Source organism: Nerophis lumbriciformis, linkage group LG35 (assembly GCF_033978685.3).
Source record: "Nerophis lumbriciformis linkage group LG35, RoL_Nlum_v2.1, whole genome shotgun sequence".
NCBI lineage: Eukaryota > Metazoa > Chordata > Actinopteri > Syngnathiformes > Syngnathidae > Nerophis > Nerophis lumbriciformis.
In genome coordinates this window covers 7,151,261-7,170,361 of record NC_084582.2, presented here as the reverse complement: position 1 = coordinate 7,170,361, position 19,101 = coordinate 7,151,261, and the positions used below count along the sequence as shown (strand labels likewise).

General features: G+C 31.8%; 1 protein-coding gene across 1 annotated transcript in view; it reads right to left on the bottom strand.

Annotated features, from left to right (window-relative positions):
- The window catches only part of fam193b (family with sequence similarity 193 member B), a 39,925-nt gene extending 31,383 nt beyond the window's left edge, over window positions 1-8,542 (bottom strand). The window contains exon 1 of the mRNA XM_061927981.2: window positions 8,378-8,542. Within this exon, the coding sequence (XP_061783965.2) occupies window positions 8,378-8,533 (156 nt within the window). The 5' untranslated portion in view covers window positions 8,534-8,542. The remainder of the gene's footprint in view (window positions 1-8,377) is intronic.
- Between the last annotated feature and the right edge of the window lie 10,559 nt (window positions 8,543-19,101).

The following is a 19,101-nucleotide window of genomic DNA, read 5'->3' as shown; positions in this document are numbered from 1 at the left end:
AAATGTAACTGGCCAAAAAGAAATGACTTAAAGGGGTGCCTTGAGGAACGACTCCGTTGTAAATCACAAGTTTGGACCATAGCGTTCTGTTTGCTAGCAAGGTACAAATGTCAATACAAGGATCTGCCAATGTGGTTGCAGTGGTCCAAGTTCCTCTATACAACAGGTGTTTTTTTAGAAATTGTATCTTTTTTTTTTTTTTACGAAGTTTCAAACTAAACTCGGCAGCTGGTATGGTGTCATTAACGGGCCGGATTTGGCCCCCAAGCCACCAGATGAATAGAAATGGTGCCAAGTTAGACCAGGGGTAGGGAACCTATGGCTCTGGAGCCAGATGTGGATCTTTTGATGACTGAATCTGGCTCTCAAATAAATCTTAGCTGGCATTGCTTAACACGATAAGTAATGAATAATTCCGCTGGTAATCAAAATATAAAACATTCTCATGCATTTTAATCCATCCAACCGTTTCCTACCGCACCTGTTCAAGAAGTGGCATTAATGGTAAAAGTATTCGATCTATTATTGGTTAGCTTCAGAATAACAATGTTTTTAAAAAGAATAAGAGACTTATTATACTCTAAAAATGTTGGTCTTATTTAAAAATGCACACATTTAGTTGTATTCAGTGTTAAAAAATATTATATGGCTCTATGGAAATACATCTTAAAATATTTGGCTTTCATGGCTCTCTCAGCCAAAAAGGTTCCCGACCCCTGGGTTAGACTCTGCTTGCTGAAACATTCTTGCCTGAGATCATTTCTAGTCCTAATTGATAATACCAAATATAATGTTGAAAATATTTTAGCAGATGCAATAATAAACATGTGTTTATCACACTTTGGTTAAATCTAAAATCTCACCAACCAGCAGCCAAGTTCAGAGGTCAAATGTCAGGTTAGTGGGCTATTTAGTATCTGCAAAACGAGCTGAAAAAAAAAGAAGCTAGTATGCTAATGTTAGCATGCCAACAGTTAGCATGCGCCAAGTACCGGTACCAAAATATTAGTCTAAGGCAGGGGTCGCCAATCCGTCGATCGTGATTGACCAGTCGATCATTGGGACCCTACCTACTAATATTAGAACGGAAAATATATTAACATGACATTAGCAACACGCATTTTAACCCCTAAACACGCCCGCACGTCTTTTCAGCCTTACATCTTGTTTCCCCAGTATATATATATTTATAACGTATACATAAAGTATACATACACATATATGTGTGTCTATATATCTATACATATATATACATATACACATACACACATATACATTTAGGGTGACAGTTTACAACCCCCTGACGAGCAGGGAAACCTGCGAAACAGGCTTGTAGGGATGATATAGCCTCTTGTGTTTTTTCCTGACCTAACGTATACATATATATATATATATATATATATTTATATATATACACATGTTTATACATATACACATACACACATATATGTTTGGGTGACAGTTAACTACCCCCTGACGAGCAGGGAAACCTGCGAAACAGGCTTGTAGGGATGATATAGCCTCTTGTGTTTTTTTCCTGACCTAACGTATACATACACATATATGTGTGTGTATATATATAGCTATACCAGTGGTTCTTAACCTGGGTTTGATCGAACCCTAGGGGTTCGGTGAGTCGGGCTCAGGGGTTTGGCGGAGGTCAAGACACACCCGACTCATCGTGTAAATAAAAACTTCTCCCTATCGGCGTATTACGGATACGACAACAGCAGAAGTCAGACTGATTTGCAGGTGTGCAATTTGTTGTGAGTTTATGCACTGTGTTGGTTTTGTTCTTTGAACAAGGTGATGTTCATGCACGGTTCATTTTGTGCACCAGTAAAAAAACATGGTAACACTTTAGTATGGGGAACATATTTACCATTAATTAGTTGCTTATTAACATGCAAATTAGTAACATATTGGCTCTTAACTAATCATTATTAAGTACTAATTAATTCCTTATTCGGCATAGCCTTATAACCCTAACCCTCTAACCCTGGCCCTAACCAAATAACTCTAAATTAAGTCTTTGTTACTTAGAATATGTTCCCCATACTAAAGTGTTACCAAAAACATATAACTTTGTCTTGAATTTGAAAAAAAAAAAACATTTTATTTTCACTAAAGAAGGGCTTCACGGTGGCAGAGGGGTTAGTGCATCTGCCTCACAATACGAAGGTCCTGAGTAGTCTTGGGTTCAATCCCGGGCTCGGGATCTTTCTGTGTGGAGTTTGCATGTTCTCCCCGTGACTGCGTGGGTTTCCTCCGGGTACTCCGGCTTCCTCCCACCTCCAAAGACATGCACCTGGGGATAGGTTGATTGGCAACACTAAATTGGCCCTAGTGTGTGGATGTGAGTGTGAATGTTGTCTGTTTATCTGTGTTGGCCCTGCGATGAGGTGGCGACTTGTCCAGGGTGTACCCCGCCTTCCGCCCGATTGTAGCTGAGATAGGCTCCAGCGCCCCCCGCGACCCCAAAGGGAATAAGCGGTAGAAAATGGATGGATGGATGAAGAAGGGTTTGGTGAATGCGCATATGAAACTGGCAGGGTTCGGTACCTCCAACAAGGTTAAGAACCACTGATCTATAAATATACATTTAGGGTGACAGTTTACAACCCCCTGACGAGCAGGGAAACCTGCGAAACAGGCTTGCAGGGATGATATAGCCTCTTGTGTTTTTTCCTGACCTAACGTATACATACACATACATGTGTGTATATATATATATATATATATATATATCTATACATACATACATACATACATACATATTTATACATATACACATACCGTATTTTTCGGACTATAAGTCGCAGTTTTTTTCATAGTTTGGCCGGGGGTGCGACTTATACTCAGGAGCGACTTATGTGTGAAATTATTAACACATTACCGTAAAATATCAAATAATATAATTTAGCTCATTCACGTAAGAGACTAGACGTATAAGATTTCATGGGATTTAGCGATTAGGAGTGACCGATTGTTTGGTAAACGTATAGCATGTTCTATATGTTATAGTTATTTGAATGACTCTTACCATAATATGTTACGTTAACATACCAGGCACGTTCTCAGTTGGTTATTTATGCCTCATATAACGTACACTTATTCAGCCTGTTGTTCACTATTCTTTATTTATTTTAAATTGCCTTTCAAATGTCTATTCTTGGTGTTGGGTTTTATCAAATAAATTTCCCCCAAAAATGCGACTTATAAAAAAAATGTTTCCTTCTTTATTATGCATTTTCGGCCGATGCAACTTATACTCCGGGGCGACTTATACTCCGAAAAATACGGTACACACATATACATTTAGGGTGACAGTTTACAATCCCCTGATGAGCAGGGAAACCTGCGAAACAGGCTTGTAGGGATGATATAGCCTCTTGTGTTTTTCTCCTGACCTAACGTATACATACACATATATGTGTGTGTATACATCTATACATGTACACAAACACACATATACGTTTAGGGTGACAGTTTACAATCCCCTGATGAGCAGGGAAACCTGTGAAACAGGCTTGTAGGGATGATATAGCCTTTTGTGTTTTTTCCTGACTTAAAGCATACATACACATATATGTGTGTATATATATATCTATACATACATACCTATTTATACATATACACACACCGTATTTTTCGGACTATAAGTTGCAGTTTTTTTTCATAGTTTGGCCGGGGGTGCGACTTATATGTTTTTTTCCTTCTTTATTATGCCTTTTCGGCCGGTGCGACTTATACTCCGGGGCGACTTGTAGTCCGAAAAATACGGTACACACATATACATTTAGGGTGACAGTTTACAATCCCCTGACGAACAGGGAAACCTGCGAAACAGGCTTGTAGGGATGATATAGCCTCTTGTGTTTTTTTCCTGACCTAACGTTCGCAGTTTTTTTCATAGTTTGGCCGGGGGTGCGACTTATACTCAGGAGCGACTTATGTGTGAAATTATTAACACATTACCGTAAAATATCAAATAATATTATTTAGCTCATTCATGTAAGAGACTAGACGTATAAGATTTCATGGGATTTAGCGATTAGGAGTGACAGATTGTTTGGTAAACGTATAGCATGTTCTATATGTTATAGTTATTTGAATGACTCTTACCGTAATATGTTATGTTAACATACCAGGCACGTTCTCAGTTGGTTATTTATGCCTCATATAACGTACACTTATTCAGCCTGTTGTTCACTATTCTTTATTTATTTTAAATTGCCTTTCAAATGTCTATTCTTGGTGTTGGGTTTTATCAAATAAATTTACCCAAAAAATGTGACTTATACTCCAGTGCGACTTATATATGTTTTTTTTCCTTCTTTATTATGCATTTTCGGCCGGTGCGACTTATACTCCGGGGCGACTTATACTCCGAAAAATACGGTACACACATATACATTTAGGGTGACAGTTTACAATCCCCTGATGAGCAGGGAAACCTGCGAAACAGGCTTGTAGGGATGATATAGCCTCTTGTGTTTTTTTTCCTGACCTAACGTATACATACACATATATGTGTGTGTATACATCTATACATGTACACAAACACACATACACGTTTAGGGTGACAGTTTACAATCCCCTGATGAGCAGGGAAACCTGTGAAACAGGCTTGTAGGAATGATATAGCCTTTTGTGTTTTTTCCTGACTTAAAGCATACATACACATATATGTGTGTATATATATATCTATACATACATACCTATTTATACATATACACACACCGTATTTTTCGGACTGTAAGTCGCAGTTTTTTTCATAGTTTGGCCGGGGGGGGTGCGACTTATACTCAGGAGCGACTTATGTGTGAAATTATTAACACATTACCGTAAAATATCAAATAATATTATTTAGCTCATTCACGTAAGAGACTAGACGTATAAGATTTCATGGGATTTAGCGATCAGAAGTGACCGATTGTTTGGTAAACGTGTAGCATGTTCTATATGTTATAGTTATTTGAATGACTCTTACCATAATATGTTACGTTAACATACCAGGCACGTTCTCAGTTGGTTATTTATGCCTCATATAACGTACACTTATTCAGCCTGTTGTTCACTATTCTTTATTTATTTTAAATTGCCTTTCAAATGTCTATTCTTGGTGTTGGGTTTTATCAAAGAAATTTACCCAAAAAATGTGACTTATACTCCAGTGCGACTTATACAGGTATATGTTTTTTTTCCTTCTTTATTATGCATTTTCAGCCAGTGCGACTTAAAGTCCGAAAAATATGGTACACACATATACATTTAGGGTGACAGTTTACAATCCCCCGACGAACAGGGAAACCTGCGAAACAGGCTTGTAGGGATGATATAGCCTCTTGTGTTTTTTTCCTGACCTAATATAACAGGCACGTTCTCAGTTGGCTATTTATGGGTCATATAACGTACACTCATTCAGACAGTTGTTCACTATTCTTTATTTATTTTAAATTGCCTTTCAAATGTCTATTCTTGGTGTTGGGTTTTATCAAATAAATGTCCCCAAAAAATGTGACTTATACTCCAGTGCGACTTATATATGTTTTTTTCCCTTCTTTATTATGCATTTTCGGCCGGTGCGACTTATACTCCGGAGCGACTTATACTCCGGAGCGACTTATAGTCCGAAAAATACGGTACACACATATACATTTAGGGTGACAGTTTACAATCCCCTGACGAGCAGGGAAACCTGCGAAACAGGCTTGTAGGGATGATATAGCCTCTTGTGTTTTTTTCCTGACCTAATATAACAGGCACGTTCTCAGTTGGTTATTTATGCCTCATATAACGTACACTTATTCAGCCTGTTGTTCACTATTCTTTATTTATTTTAAATCGCCTTTCAAATGTCTATTCTTGGTGTTGGGTTTTATCAAATACATTTCCCCCAAAAAATGCGACTTATACTCCAGTGCGACTTATATATGTTTTTTTTCCTTCTTTATTATGCATTTTCGGCCGGTGCGACTTATACTCCGGAGCGACTTATACTCCGGAGCGACTTATAGTCCGAAAAATACGGTACACACATATATATTTAGGGTGACAGTTTACAATCCCCCGACGAACAGGGAAACCTGCGAAACAGGCTTGTAGGGATGATATAGCCTCTTGTGTTTTTTTCCTGACCTAATATAACAGGCACGTTCTCAGTTGGTTATTTATGGGTCATATAACGTACACTCATTCAGACAGTTGTTCACTATTCTTTATTTATTTTAAATTGCCTTTCAAATGTCTATTCTTGGTGTTGGGTTTTATCAAATAAATTTCCCCCAAAAATGCGACTTATACTCCAGTGCGACTTATGTTTTTTTCCTTCTTTATTATGCATTTTCGGCTGGTGCGACTTATACTCCGGAGCGACTTATAGTCCGAAAAATATGGTACACACTAGAGATGGGCGGTTTGCGGGCACAACCGCGGAGTCCGCGGATTATCCGCGGATCGGGCGGATGACATTTTAAAAAATTAGATTTTATCCGCGGGTCGGGTCGGGTCGGGTCGGGCGGTTGAAATAAAAAAAAATTAGATTTTAAATAGATTCAGGCGGGTGGCAGTTAAATCAATTCGGAAATATATATACATAGTTAAATGTTGTTACCAACATACGAAAAACGAGCAGGCACCTGCTGCATATGCCACAACAGAAGAAAGAATAAAAAAGAGATGGACACTTTTACGGAGCGGAGAAGGCCCCCGACGCCTCGCCGGGGTCCGGGACCGAGGCCCCTTGCCCCGAGAGGGCCCCACCGGGAGCCGTAGCTGAGGCGATCCGCGAGAAGGGCCTGACGCACGTCCAGGGTCACCACCGCGCCCACCGCACCGACACCCCGCCTCGTCCGCCTTCGCCGCGGCCGGCGTCACGCGCTCCGCCCGCGCAGCTTACCTGCCCGCCACCCCTGTTGCCGGGGGCGCGTAACAGGGGTCACTCCGCGCGCAGTGCGCTCACGAAAGGGGTGGGGCTCACCCTGGTTGATATAGACAGCAGCCAGGACGGTGGCCATGGAAGTTGGAACCCGCTAAGGAGTGTGTAACAACCCACCTGCCGAATCAACTAGCCCTGAAAATGGATGGCGCTGGAGCGTCGGGCCCATATACCCGGCCGTCGCCGGCAGCGAGACGCGCTTGGAGGTGCGCTCAGCGCGGCTCCCATATGATTGCGCACTGGTGTGCGTCTGGGTCGTGACAGCGTGGCACGCGAATGTCTGTGCTGCATTGGATCAGTCTCCTTTCTTTAACAGGCAAAAGCTTTATAACTTCACTAATGCCTTGCATCGTCTATATTAGATATATAACAACGGGCGGGTGCGGGCGGATGCGGTTCTGATCAAATGTTAGATCGGGTGGATTGCGGATGGTTGACGACTTTCTGATGCGGTTGCGGATGAAATAATTGCCTATCCGCGCATCTCTAGTACCGTACACACATATACATTTAGGGTGACAGTTTACAATCCCCTGACGAGCAGGGAAACCTGCGAAACAGGCTTGTAGGGATGATATAGCCTCTTGTGTTTTTTTCCTGACCTAACGTATACATACACATATATGTGTGTATATATATCTATACAGACATACATATACACATACACATTTAGGGTGACAGTTTACAATCCCCTGACGAGCAGGGAAACCTGCGAAACAGGCTTGTATGGATGATATAGCCTCTTGTTTTTTCCTAACCTAACGTATACATACACATATATGTGTATATATACATATTTATACATATACACATACATTTAGGGTGACAGGTGTCCAGCCTGCAGAGCATGCAATCCCAACTTTCTGCAATTTAGACGCTAATCACCCATACACTTAGCATTCATTCTTTATATTCCGAATCGCAAAGCATCATTAGCCGTTTAGCACGCTCCGAAACACATGCACATTTGCATTCAGGTGACAAAGAATGAATTACGAGACAACACCGAGGACGTTTTTTTTATCCGGGCAGAGCAGGACTAAAGTGGCGGGTTGCTAGCTAGACGCTTACAACGCCGTTATTTACGGGCGCTAACTGGCCGATTAGCTCGTAGCTCGTTAGCCGTTTCCTGTGGTGTGTACACGGGAAGGTAGTAAGCACGTTTGCAGCATGCTAGCTGGGGGGGTTAGCCTCCTGGCTAACACTAGCAAGCGGGTGTTGAACGTCTGTTGTACCGTCACCTGTCCTGCAGACAATGACACCGTCCTTACAGCCACTTGGACATGGGTGACAGACGGTGAACCTCTAACGTTCCTTCCACTGTTATTACGTCAAGGGGTACAATTGATGCATGCAGTTTTAGAATATAATATGTAAGAAGATACTAGTGTGGGCGATGATGCACTAGTATTGCAGTTATTAGCCGAACTGGCTTGCCTGGTTCGCCCTGGTGGAGGTGGTCAGCCTATCCAGTCCAGCATCCCCGCCGCCAGTTGCATCGCCGGGAGAGACTGGGTTCTTGGGTACGGTCTGCTGCCCAGGTACAAGCTCCTTCTGAGCGACGCCTTGCTGCTTGCTTTTCTTCCTCGCCATCGCGATAGGGGTCCGCGGTTACGCTTTTTTGGGGCCAAGTTTTGCACCAGTTTCGGGGATTTCGAGAGCACACTTTTCGGTTATTGTCGGACCTCAAATGTTCCCTCTCTCCTCCAGTCAAGACAACAGTCAATATGGCGGAGGGCTGGCACACTCGGGAGTTCATAGGTTACACAGCAGCGAGTGCTGGCGCCGTGGCTTCACTTTCACAAGGGCGACTACGACGGAAATCGACGTGGGCGCTGAAGCAAGCGCCGCCATTTTTAGTGAGGGCAAACGTCTCCTCCCATAACTAAAGGTACGTTAAATCAAACATGGTTTAAATACGCTTCAAAACTTTCAATTGTTTTATACATAAATTTGTTTTAAAAAAAACACACATTTTTATAGACCGTACCATGCTATGTATTTATTTATTTATTTATTTATTTTTATTATTTTTTTATTTATTTTTCTTAAATTTATGTATATATTTTTTTATTTATGCCAATGATTAAAAAATTAAATCAGACTTTTGTCTTTTTAATTTCATTAAAATATGTTATAATTCAGGGTATGAAATATAAATAAATAGCTTGTCATGTTATTGACAAAAACGTCTCCTCCCATAACTAAAACTACATTAAATAAAACATGGTTTAAATACACTTCAAAACGTTCAATTGTTTTATACATACATTTTAAAAAATGTTTATATATATATATTTTTAATTTAATTTTATAATTTAAATTGTTTAATTTTATTTTTATTTTTTTTAAATAATTTATTAATCAATCAACAAAACAATACACAACAATACCACAACAATGCAATCCAATTCCAAAACCAAACCCGACCCAACAACACTAAAAACAATAACAAACAGAGCAATTGAGCAATTAAAAAAAAGTAACAATAACATTTTTATAGACAATACCATGCTATTTATTTATTTATGTATTTTTTTATTTATGTATATATTTTTTTATTTATGCCAATGATTAAAAAATTTAATCAGACTTTTGTCTTTTTAATTTCATTCAAAAATGTTATAATTCAGGGTATGAAATATAAATAAATAGCGCATTAGAATGTTATTGACAAAAATGTCTCCTCCCATAACTAAAAGTATGTTAAATTAAACATGGTTTAAATACGCTTCAAAACTTTCTATTGTTTTATACATAAATTTAAAAAAGTAAAATAATTATAGACCGTACCATGCTATTTATTTATTTATTTATTTATGTTTTTCTAATTAATTAATTAATTTTTTATGTATATATTTTTTTATTTATGCCAATGATTAAAAAATGTAATCAGACTTTTGTCTTTTTTATTTCATTCAAATATTGTATAATTCAGGGTATGAAATATAAATAAATAGCGCATTAGAATGTTATTGACAAAAACGTCTCCTCCCATAACTAAAAGTACGTTAAATTAAACATGGTTTAAATACGCTTCAAAACTTTCAATTGTTTTATACATAAATTAAAAAAAAGAAAAAAAAATAGACCGTACCATGCTATTTATTTATGTTTTTTTTTTATTAATTATTTTTTTTAATGTATATATTTGTTTTTATTTATGCCAATGATTAAAAAATAAAATATGACTTTTGTCTTTTTAATTTCATTAAAATATTTTATAATTCAGCGTGTGAAATATAAATAAATAGCACATTCGAATGTTATTGACAAAAACGTCTCCTCCCATAACTAAAAGTACGTAACATGGTTTGAATACGCTTCAAAACTTTCAATTCAACATTTTAATAGACCGTACCATGCTATTTATTTATTTATTTATGTATTTTTTTATTTATGTATATATTTTTTTATTTATGCCAATGATTAAAAAATAAAATCAGACTTTTGTCTTTTTAATTTAATTCAAATATTTTATAAATCGGGGTATGAAATATAAATAAATAGCACATTCGAATGTTATTGACAAAAACGTCTCCTCCCATAACTAAAAGTACGTTAAATTAAACATGGTTTCAATACGCTTCAAAACTTTCAATTGTTTTATACATAAATTTAAAAAAAAACAAAAAACATTTTTATAGACCGTACCATGCTATTTATTTATTTGTGCATTTTTTTTATTTATGCCAATGATTAAAACATTTAATCAGACTTTTGTCTTTTTAATTTCATTCAAATATTTTATAATTCAGGGTATGAAATATAAATAAATAGCGCATTAGAATGTTATTGACAAAAATGTCTCCTCCCATAACTAAAAGTACGTTAAATTAAACATGGTTTAAATACGCTTCAAAACTTTCAATTGTTTTATACATACATTTAAAAAAAACAAAAAACATTTTTATAGACCATACAATGCTATTTAATTATTTATGCATTTTTTTATTTATGTATATATTTTTTTATTTATGCCAATGATTAAAAAATTTAATCAGACTTTTGTCTTTTTTATTTCATTCAAATATTGTATAATTCAGGGTATGAAATATAAATAAATAGCTCATTAGAATGTTATTGACAAAAACATCTCCTCCCATAACTAAAAGTACGTTAAATTAAACATGGTTTAAATACGCTTCAAAACTTTCAATTGTTTTATACATAAATTAAAAAAAAGAAAAAAAATAGACCGTACCATGCTATTTATTTATGTTTTTTTTAATTAATTATTTTTTTTAATGTATATATTTGTTTTTATTTATGCCAATGATTAAAAAATGAAATATGACTTTTGTCTTTTTAATTTCATTAAAATATTTTATAATTCAGCGTGTGAAATATAAATAAATAGCACATTCGAATGTTATTGACAAAAACGTCTCCTCCCATAACTAAAAGTACGTAACATGGTTTGAATACGCTTCAAAACTTTCAATTCAACATTTTAATAGACCGTACCATGCTATTTATTTATTTATTTATTTATGTATTTTTTTTATTTATGTGTATTTTTTAATTTTTTATGCCAATGATTAAAAAATAAAATCAGACTTTTGTCTTTTTAATTTAATTCAAATATTTTATAAATCGGGGTATGAAATATAAATAAATAGCACATTCGAATGTTATTGACAAAAACGTCTCCTCCCATAACTAAAAGTACGTTAAATTAAACATGGTTTAAATACGCTTCAAAACTTTCAATTGTTTTATACATAAATTTAAAAAAAACAAAAAACATTTTTATAGACCGTACCATGCTATTTATTTATTTGTGCATTTTTTTTATTTATGCCAATGATTAAAACATTTAATCAGACTTTTGTCTTTTTAATTTCATTCAAATATTTTATAATTCAGGGTATGAAATATAAATAAATAGCGCATTAGAATGTTATTGACAAAAATGTCTCCTCCCATAACTAAAAGTACGTTAAATTAAACATGGTTTAATTACGCTTCAAAACTTTTAATTGTTTTATACATACATTTAAAAAAAACAAAAAACATTTTTATAGACCATACAATGCTATTTAATTATTTATGCATTTTTTTATTTATGTATATATTTTTTTATTTATGCCAATGATTAAAAAATGTAATCAGACTTTTGTCTTTTTAATTTCATTCAAATATTTTATAATTCAGGGTATGAAATATAAATAAATAGCACATTCGAATGTTATTGACAAAAACGTCTCCTTCCATAACTAAAAGTACGTTAAATCAAACATGGTTTAAATACGCTTCAAAACTTTCAATTGTTTTATACATAAATTAAAAAAAGTAAAATAATTATAGACCGTACCATGCTATTTATTTATTTATTTATTTATGTTTTTCTAATTAATTAATTAATTTTTTATGTATAAATTTTTTTATTTATGCCAATGATTAAAAAATGTAATCAGACTTTTGTCTTTTTTATTTCATTCAAATATTGTATAATTCAGGGTATGAAATATAAATAAATAGCGCATTAGAATGTTATTGACAAAAACGTCTCCTCCCATAACTAAAAGTACGTTAAATTAAACATGGTTTAAATACGCTTCAAAACTTTCAATTGTTTTATACATAAATTAAAAAAAAGAAAAAAAATAGACCGTACCATGCTATTTATTTATGTTTTTTTTTATTAATTATTTTTTTATGTATATATTTTTTTATTTATGACAATGATTAAAAAATAAAATCTGACTTTTGTCTTTTTAATTTCATTAAAATATTTTATAATTCAGCGTGTGAAATATAAATAAATAGCACATTCGAATGTTATTGACAAAAACGTCTCCTCCCATAACTAAAAGTACATAACATGGTTTGAATACGCTTCAAAACTTTCAATTCAACATTTTAATAGACCGTACCATGCTATTTATTTATTTATTTATGTATTTTTTTATTTATGTATATATTTTTTTATTTATGCCAATGATTAAAAAATAAAATCAGACTTTTGTCTTTTTAATTTAATTCAAATATTTTATAAATCGGGGTATGAAATATAAATAAATAGCACATTCGAATGTTATTGACAAAAACGTCTCCTCCCATAACTAAAAGTACGTTAAATTAAACATGGTTTAAATACGCTTCAAAACTTTCAATTGTTTTATACATAAATTTAAAAAAAACAAAAAACATTTTTATAGACCGTACCATGCTATTTATTTATTTGTGCATTTTTTTTATTTATGCCAATGATTAAAACATTTAATCAGACTTTTGTCTTTTTAATTTCATTCAAAAATGTTATAATTCAGGGTATGAAATATAAATAAATAGCGCATTAGAATGTTATTGACAAAAATGTCTCCTCCCATAACTAAAAGTATGTTAAATTAAACATGGTTTAAATACGCTTCAAAACTTTCAATTGTTTTATACATAAATTTTAAAAAAACAAAAAACATTTTTGTAGACCGTACAATGCTATTTATTTATTTATGCATTTTTTTATTTATGTATATATATATTTTTTTATTTATGCCAACGATTAAAACATTTAATCAGACTTTTGTCTTTTTAATTTCATTCAAATATTTTATAATTCAGGGTATGAAATATAAATAAATAGCGCATTAGAATGTTATTGACAAAAATGTCTCCTCCCATAACTAAAAGTACGTTAAATCAAACATGGTTTAAATACGCTTCAAAACTTTCAATTGTTTTATACATAAATAAAAAAATAAAAAAATAAATTATAGACCGTACCATGCTATTTATTTATTTATTTATGTTTTTTTTTAAATTAATTAATTATTATTTTTTTATGTATAAAACAACTTTCAATTGTTTTATACATAAATTAAAAAAAAAAAAAAAAAACATTTTTGTAGCCCGTACCATGCTATTTATTTATTTATGTAGTTTTTTATTTATGTATATATTTTTTTATTTATGCCAATGATTAAAAAATAAAATCAGACTTTTGTCTTTTTGATTTCATTCAAATATTGTATAATTCAGGGTATGAAATATAAATAAAAAGCGCATTAGAATGTTATTGACAAAAACGTCTCCTCCCATAACTAAAAGTACGTTAAATTAAACATGGTTTAAATACGCTTCAAAACGTTCAATTGTTTTATACATAAATTTAAAAAAAACTAAAAAACATTTTTATAGACCGTACCATGCTATTTATTTATTTATGTAGTTTTTTATTTATGTATATTTTTTTTAATTTATGCCAATGATTACAAAAATTAATCAGACTTTTGTCTTTTTAATTTTATTAAAATATTTTATATTTCATTATTTATGAAATATAAATAAATAGCACATTCGAATGTTATTGACAAAAATGTCTCCTCCCATAACTAAAAGTACTTTAAATCAAACATGGTTTAAAACGTTCAATTGTTTTATACATTTAAAAAAACAAAAAATGTTTTTAAAGCCCATCCAGCCATGTCCCTTTCGGGTCATGCTATTTTATTTATTTATGCCAATGATTAAAAAATAAAATCCAAAGCATTTCATTACAATATTTTATAATTCAGGGTATGAAATGTAAATAAATAGCACATTCGAATGTTATTGATAAAAATGTCTCCTTCCATAACTAAAAGTATGTTAAAACAAACATGGTTTGAATACGCTTCAAAACTTTCAATTGTTTTATACGTAAAAAAGTAAATAAAAAAAACGTTTTTATAGACCGTACCATGCTATTTATTTATGTATTTATGCCAATGATTAAAAAATAAAATCCAAAGCAGAAAAACAGACTTTTGTCTTTTTAATTTCATTACAATATTTTATAATTTAGGGTATGAAATATAAATAAATAGCTCATTCGAATGTTATTGACAAAAACGTCTCCTCCCATAACTAAAAGTACGTTAAATCAAACATGGTTTGAATACGCTTCAAAACTTTCAACTGTTTTATACATAAACAAAAATAAAAAAATTTATAGACCGTACCATGCTATTTATTTATTTATTTATTTATTCATGCCAATGATTAAAAAATAAAATCCAAAGCAGAAAAACAGACTTTTGTATTTTTAATTTAATTACAATATTTTATAATTCAGGGTATGAAATATAAATAAATAGCACATTCGAATGTTATTGACAAAAACGTCTCCTCCCATAACTAAAAGTATGTTGAATCAAACATGGTTTGAATACGCTTCAAACTTTCAATTGTTCTATAAATTAAAAAAAGAAAAAAAAAAACGTTTTTAAAGACCGTTCCATGCTATTTATTTATGTATTCATGCCAATGATTAAAAAATAAAATCCAAAGCAGAAAAACAGACTTTTGTCTTTTTAATTTCTTTACAATATTTTATAATTTAGGGTATGAAATATAAATAAATAGCTCATTCGAATGTTATTGACAAAAACGTCTCCTCCCATAACTAAAAGTACGTTAAATCAAACATGGTTTGAATACGCTTCAAAATTTTCAATTGTTTTGTACATTTAAAAAAATAAAAAACGTTTTTAAAGACCCATCCATCCATCCATCCATTTTATACCGCTTGTCCCTTTCGGGGTCATGTTATTTATTTATGCCAATGTTTAAAAAATAAAATCCAAAGCAGAAAAACAGACTGTTGTCTTTTTAATTTCATTAATATATTTTATAATTCAGGGTATGAAATATAAATAAATAGCTCATTCGAATGTTATTGACAAAAACGTCTCCTCCCATAACTAAAAGTACGTTAAATCAAGCATGGTTTGAATACGCTTCAAAACTTTCAACTGTTTTATACATAAACAAAAATAAAAAATTTTATAGACCGTACCATGCTATTTATTTATGTATTTATTTATTTATTTATTCATGCCAATGATTAAAAAATAAAATCCAAAGCAGAAAAACAGACTGTTGTCTTTTTAATTTCATTAATATATTTTATAATTCAGGGTATGAAATATAAATAAATAGCACATTCGAATGTTATTGACAAAAACGTCTCCTCCCATAACTAAAAGTACGTTAAATCAAACATGGTTTGAATACGCTTCAAAACTTTCAACTGTTTTATACATAAACAAAAATAAAAAAAATTATAGACCGTACCATGCTATTTATTTATTTATTTATTTATTCATGCCAATGATTAAAAAATAAAATCCAAAGCAGAAAAACAGACTTTTGTATTTTTAATTTAATTACAATATTTTATAATTCAGGGTATGAAATATAAATAAATAGCACATTCGAATGTTATTGACAAAAACGTCTCCTCCCATAATTAAAAGTACGTTAAATCAAACATGGTTTGAATACGCTTCAAACTTTCAATTGTTCTATAAATTAAAAAAAACAAAAAAAAAAACGTTTTTAAAGACCGTTCCATGCTATTTATTTATGTATTCATGCCAATGATTAAAAAATAAAATCCAAAGCAGAAAAACAGACTTTTGTCTTTTTAATTTCTTTACAATATTTTATAATTTAGAGTATGAAATATAAATAAATAGCTCATTCGAATGTTATTGACAAAAACGTCTCCTCCCATAACTAAAAGTACGTTAAGTCAAACATGGTTTGAATACGCTTCAAAATTTTCAATTGTTTTGTACATTTAAAAAAACAAAAAACGTTTTTAAAGACCCATCCATCCATCCATCCATTTTATACCGCTTGTCCCTTTCGGGGTCATGTTATTTATTTATGCCAATGATTAAAAAATAAAATCCAAAGCAGAAAAACAGACTGTTGTCTTTTTAATTTAATTACAATATTTTATAATTCAGGGTATGAAATATAAATAAATAGCTCATTCGAATGTTATTGACAAAAACGTCTCCTCCCATAACTAAAAGTACGTTAAATCAAACATGGTTTGAATACGCTTCAAAACTTTCAACTGTTTTATACATAAACAAAAATAAAAAAATAAAACATTTTATAGACCGTACCATGCTATTTATTTATGTATTTATTTATTTATTTATTCATGCCAATGATTAAAAAATAAAATCCAAAGCAGAAAAACAGACTGTTGTCTTTTTAATTTCATTAATATATTTTATAATTCAGGGTATGAAATATAAATAAATAGCTCATTCGAATGTTATTGACAAAAACGTCTCCTCCCATAACTAAAAGTACGTTAAATCAAGCATGGTTTGAATACGCTTCAAAACTTTCAACTGTTTTATACATAAACAAAAATAAAAAATTTTATAGACCGTACCATGCTATTTATTTATGTATTTATTTATTTATTTATTCATGCCAATGATTAAAAAATAAAATCCAAAGCAGAAAAACAGACTGTTGTCTTTTTAATTTCATTAATATATTTTATAATTCAGGGTATGAAATATAAATAAATAGCACATTCGAATGTTATTGACAAAAACGTCTCCTCCCATAACTAAAAGTACGTTAAATCAAACATGGTTTGAATACGCTTCAAAACTTTCAACTGTTTTATACATAAACAAAAATAAAAAAATTTATAGACCGTACCATGCTATTTATTTATTTATTTATTTATTCATGCCAATGATTAAAAAATAAAATCCAAAGCAGAAAAACAGACTTTTGTATTTTTAATTTAATTACAATATTTTATAATTCAGGGTATGAAATATAAATAAATAGCACATTCGAATGTTATTGACAAAAACGTCTCCTCCCATAATTAAAAGTACGTTAAATCAAACATGGTTTGAATACGCTTCAAACTTTCAATTGTTCTATAAATTAAAAAAAAAAAAAAAAAAACGTTTTTAAAGACCGTTCCATGCTATTTATTTATGTATTCATGCCAATGATTAAAAAATAAAATCCAAAGCAGAAAAACAGACTTTTGTCTTTTTAATTTCTTTACAATATTTTATAATTTAGAGTATGAAATATAAATAAATAGCTCATTCGAATGTTATTGACAAAAACGTCTCCTCCCATAACTAAAAGTACGTTAAGTCAAACATGGTTTGAATACGCTTCAAAATTTTCAATTGTTTTGTACATTTAAAAAAACAAAAAACGTTTTTAAAGACCCATCCATCCATCCATCCATCCATCCATCCATCCATCCATTTTATACCGCTTGTCCCTTTCGGGGTCATGTTATTTATTTATGCCAATGTTTAAAAAATAAAATCCAAAGCAGAAAAACAGACTGTTGTCTTTTTAATTTCATTAATATATTTTATAATTCAGGGTATGAAATATAAATAAATAGCTCATTCGAATGTTATTGACAAAAACGTCTCCTCCCATAACTAAAAGTACGTTAAATCAAGCATGGTTTGAATACGCTTCAAAACTTTCAACTGTTTTATACATAAACAAAAATAAAAAAATAAAATTTTTTATAGACCGTACCATGCTATTTATTTATGTATTTATTTATTTATTTATTTATTCATGCCAATGATTAAAAAATAAAATCCAAAGCAGAAAAACAGACTGTTGTCTTTTTAATTTCATTAATATAATTTATAATTCAGGGTATGAAATATAAATAAATAGCTCATTCGAATGTTATTGACAAAAATGTCTCCTCCCATAACTAAAAGTACGTTAAATCAAACATGGTTTGAATACGCTTCCATCCATTTTCTACCGCTTATTCCCTTTGGGGTCGCGGGGGGCGCTGGAGCCTATCTCAGCTACAATCGGGCGGAAGGCGGGGTACACCCTGGACAAGTCGCCACCTCATCGCAAGGCTTGAATACGCTTCAAACTTTCAATTGTTCTATACATTAAAAAAAAAAAAACGTTTTTAAAGACCGTTCCATGCTATTTATTTATGTATTCATGCCAATGATTAAAAAATAAAATCCAAAGCAGAAAAACAGACTTTTGTCTTTTTAATTTCATTACAATATTTTATAATTTAGGGTACGAAATATAAATAAATAGCACATTCGAATGTTATTGACAAAAACGTCTCCTCCCATAACTAAAAGTGCGTTGAATCAAACATGGTTTGAATACGCTTCAAACTTTCAATTGTTTTATACATAAAAAAAACAAACACTTTTAAAGACCGTTCCATGCTATTTATTTATGTATTCATGCCAATGATTAAACAAATAAAATCCAAAGCAGAAAAACAGACTTTTGTCTTTTTAATTTCATTACAATATTTTATAATTTAGGGTACGAAATATAAATAAATAGCACATTCGAATGTTATTGACAAAAACGTCTCCTCC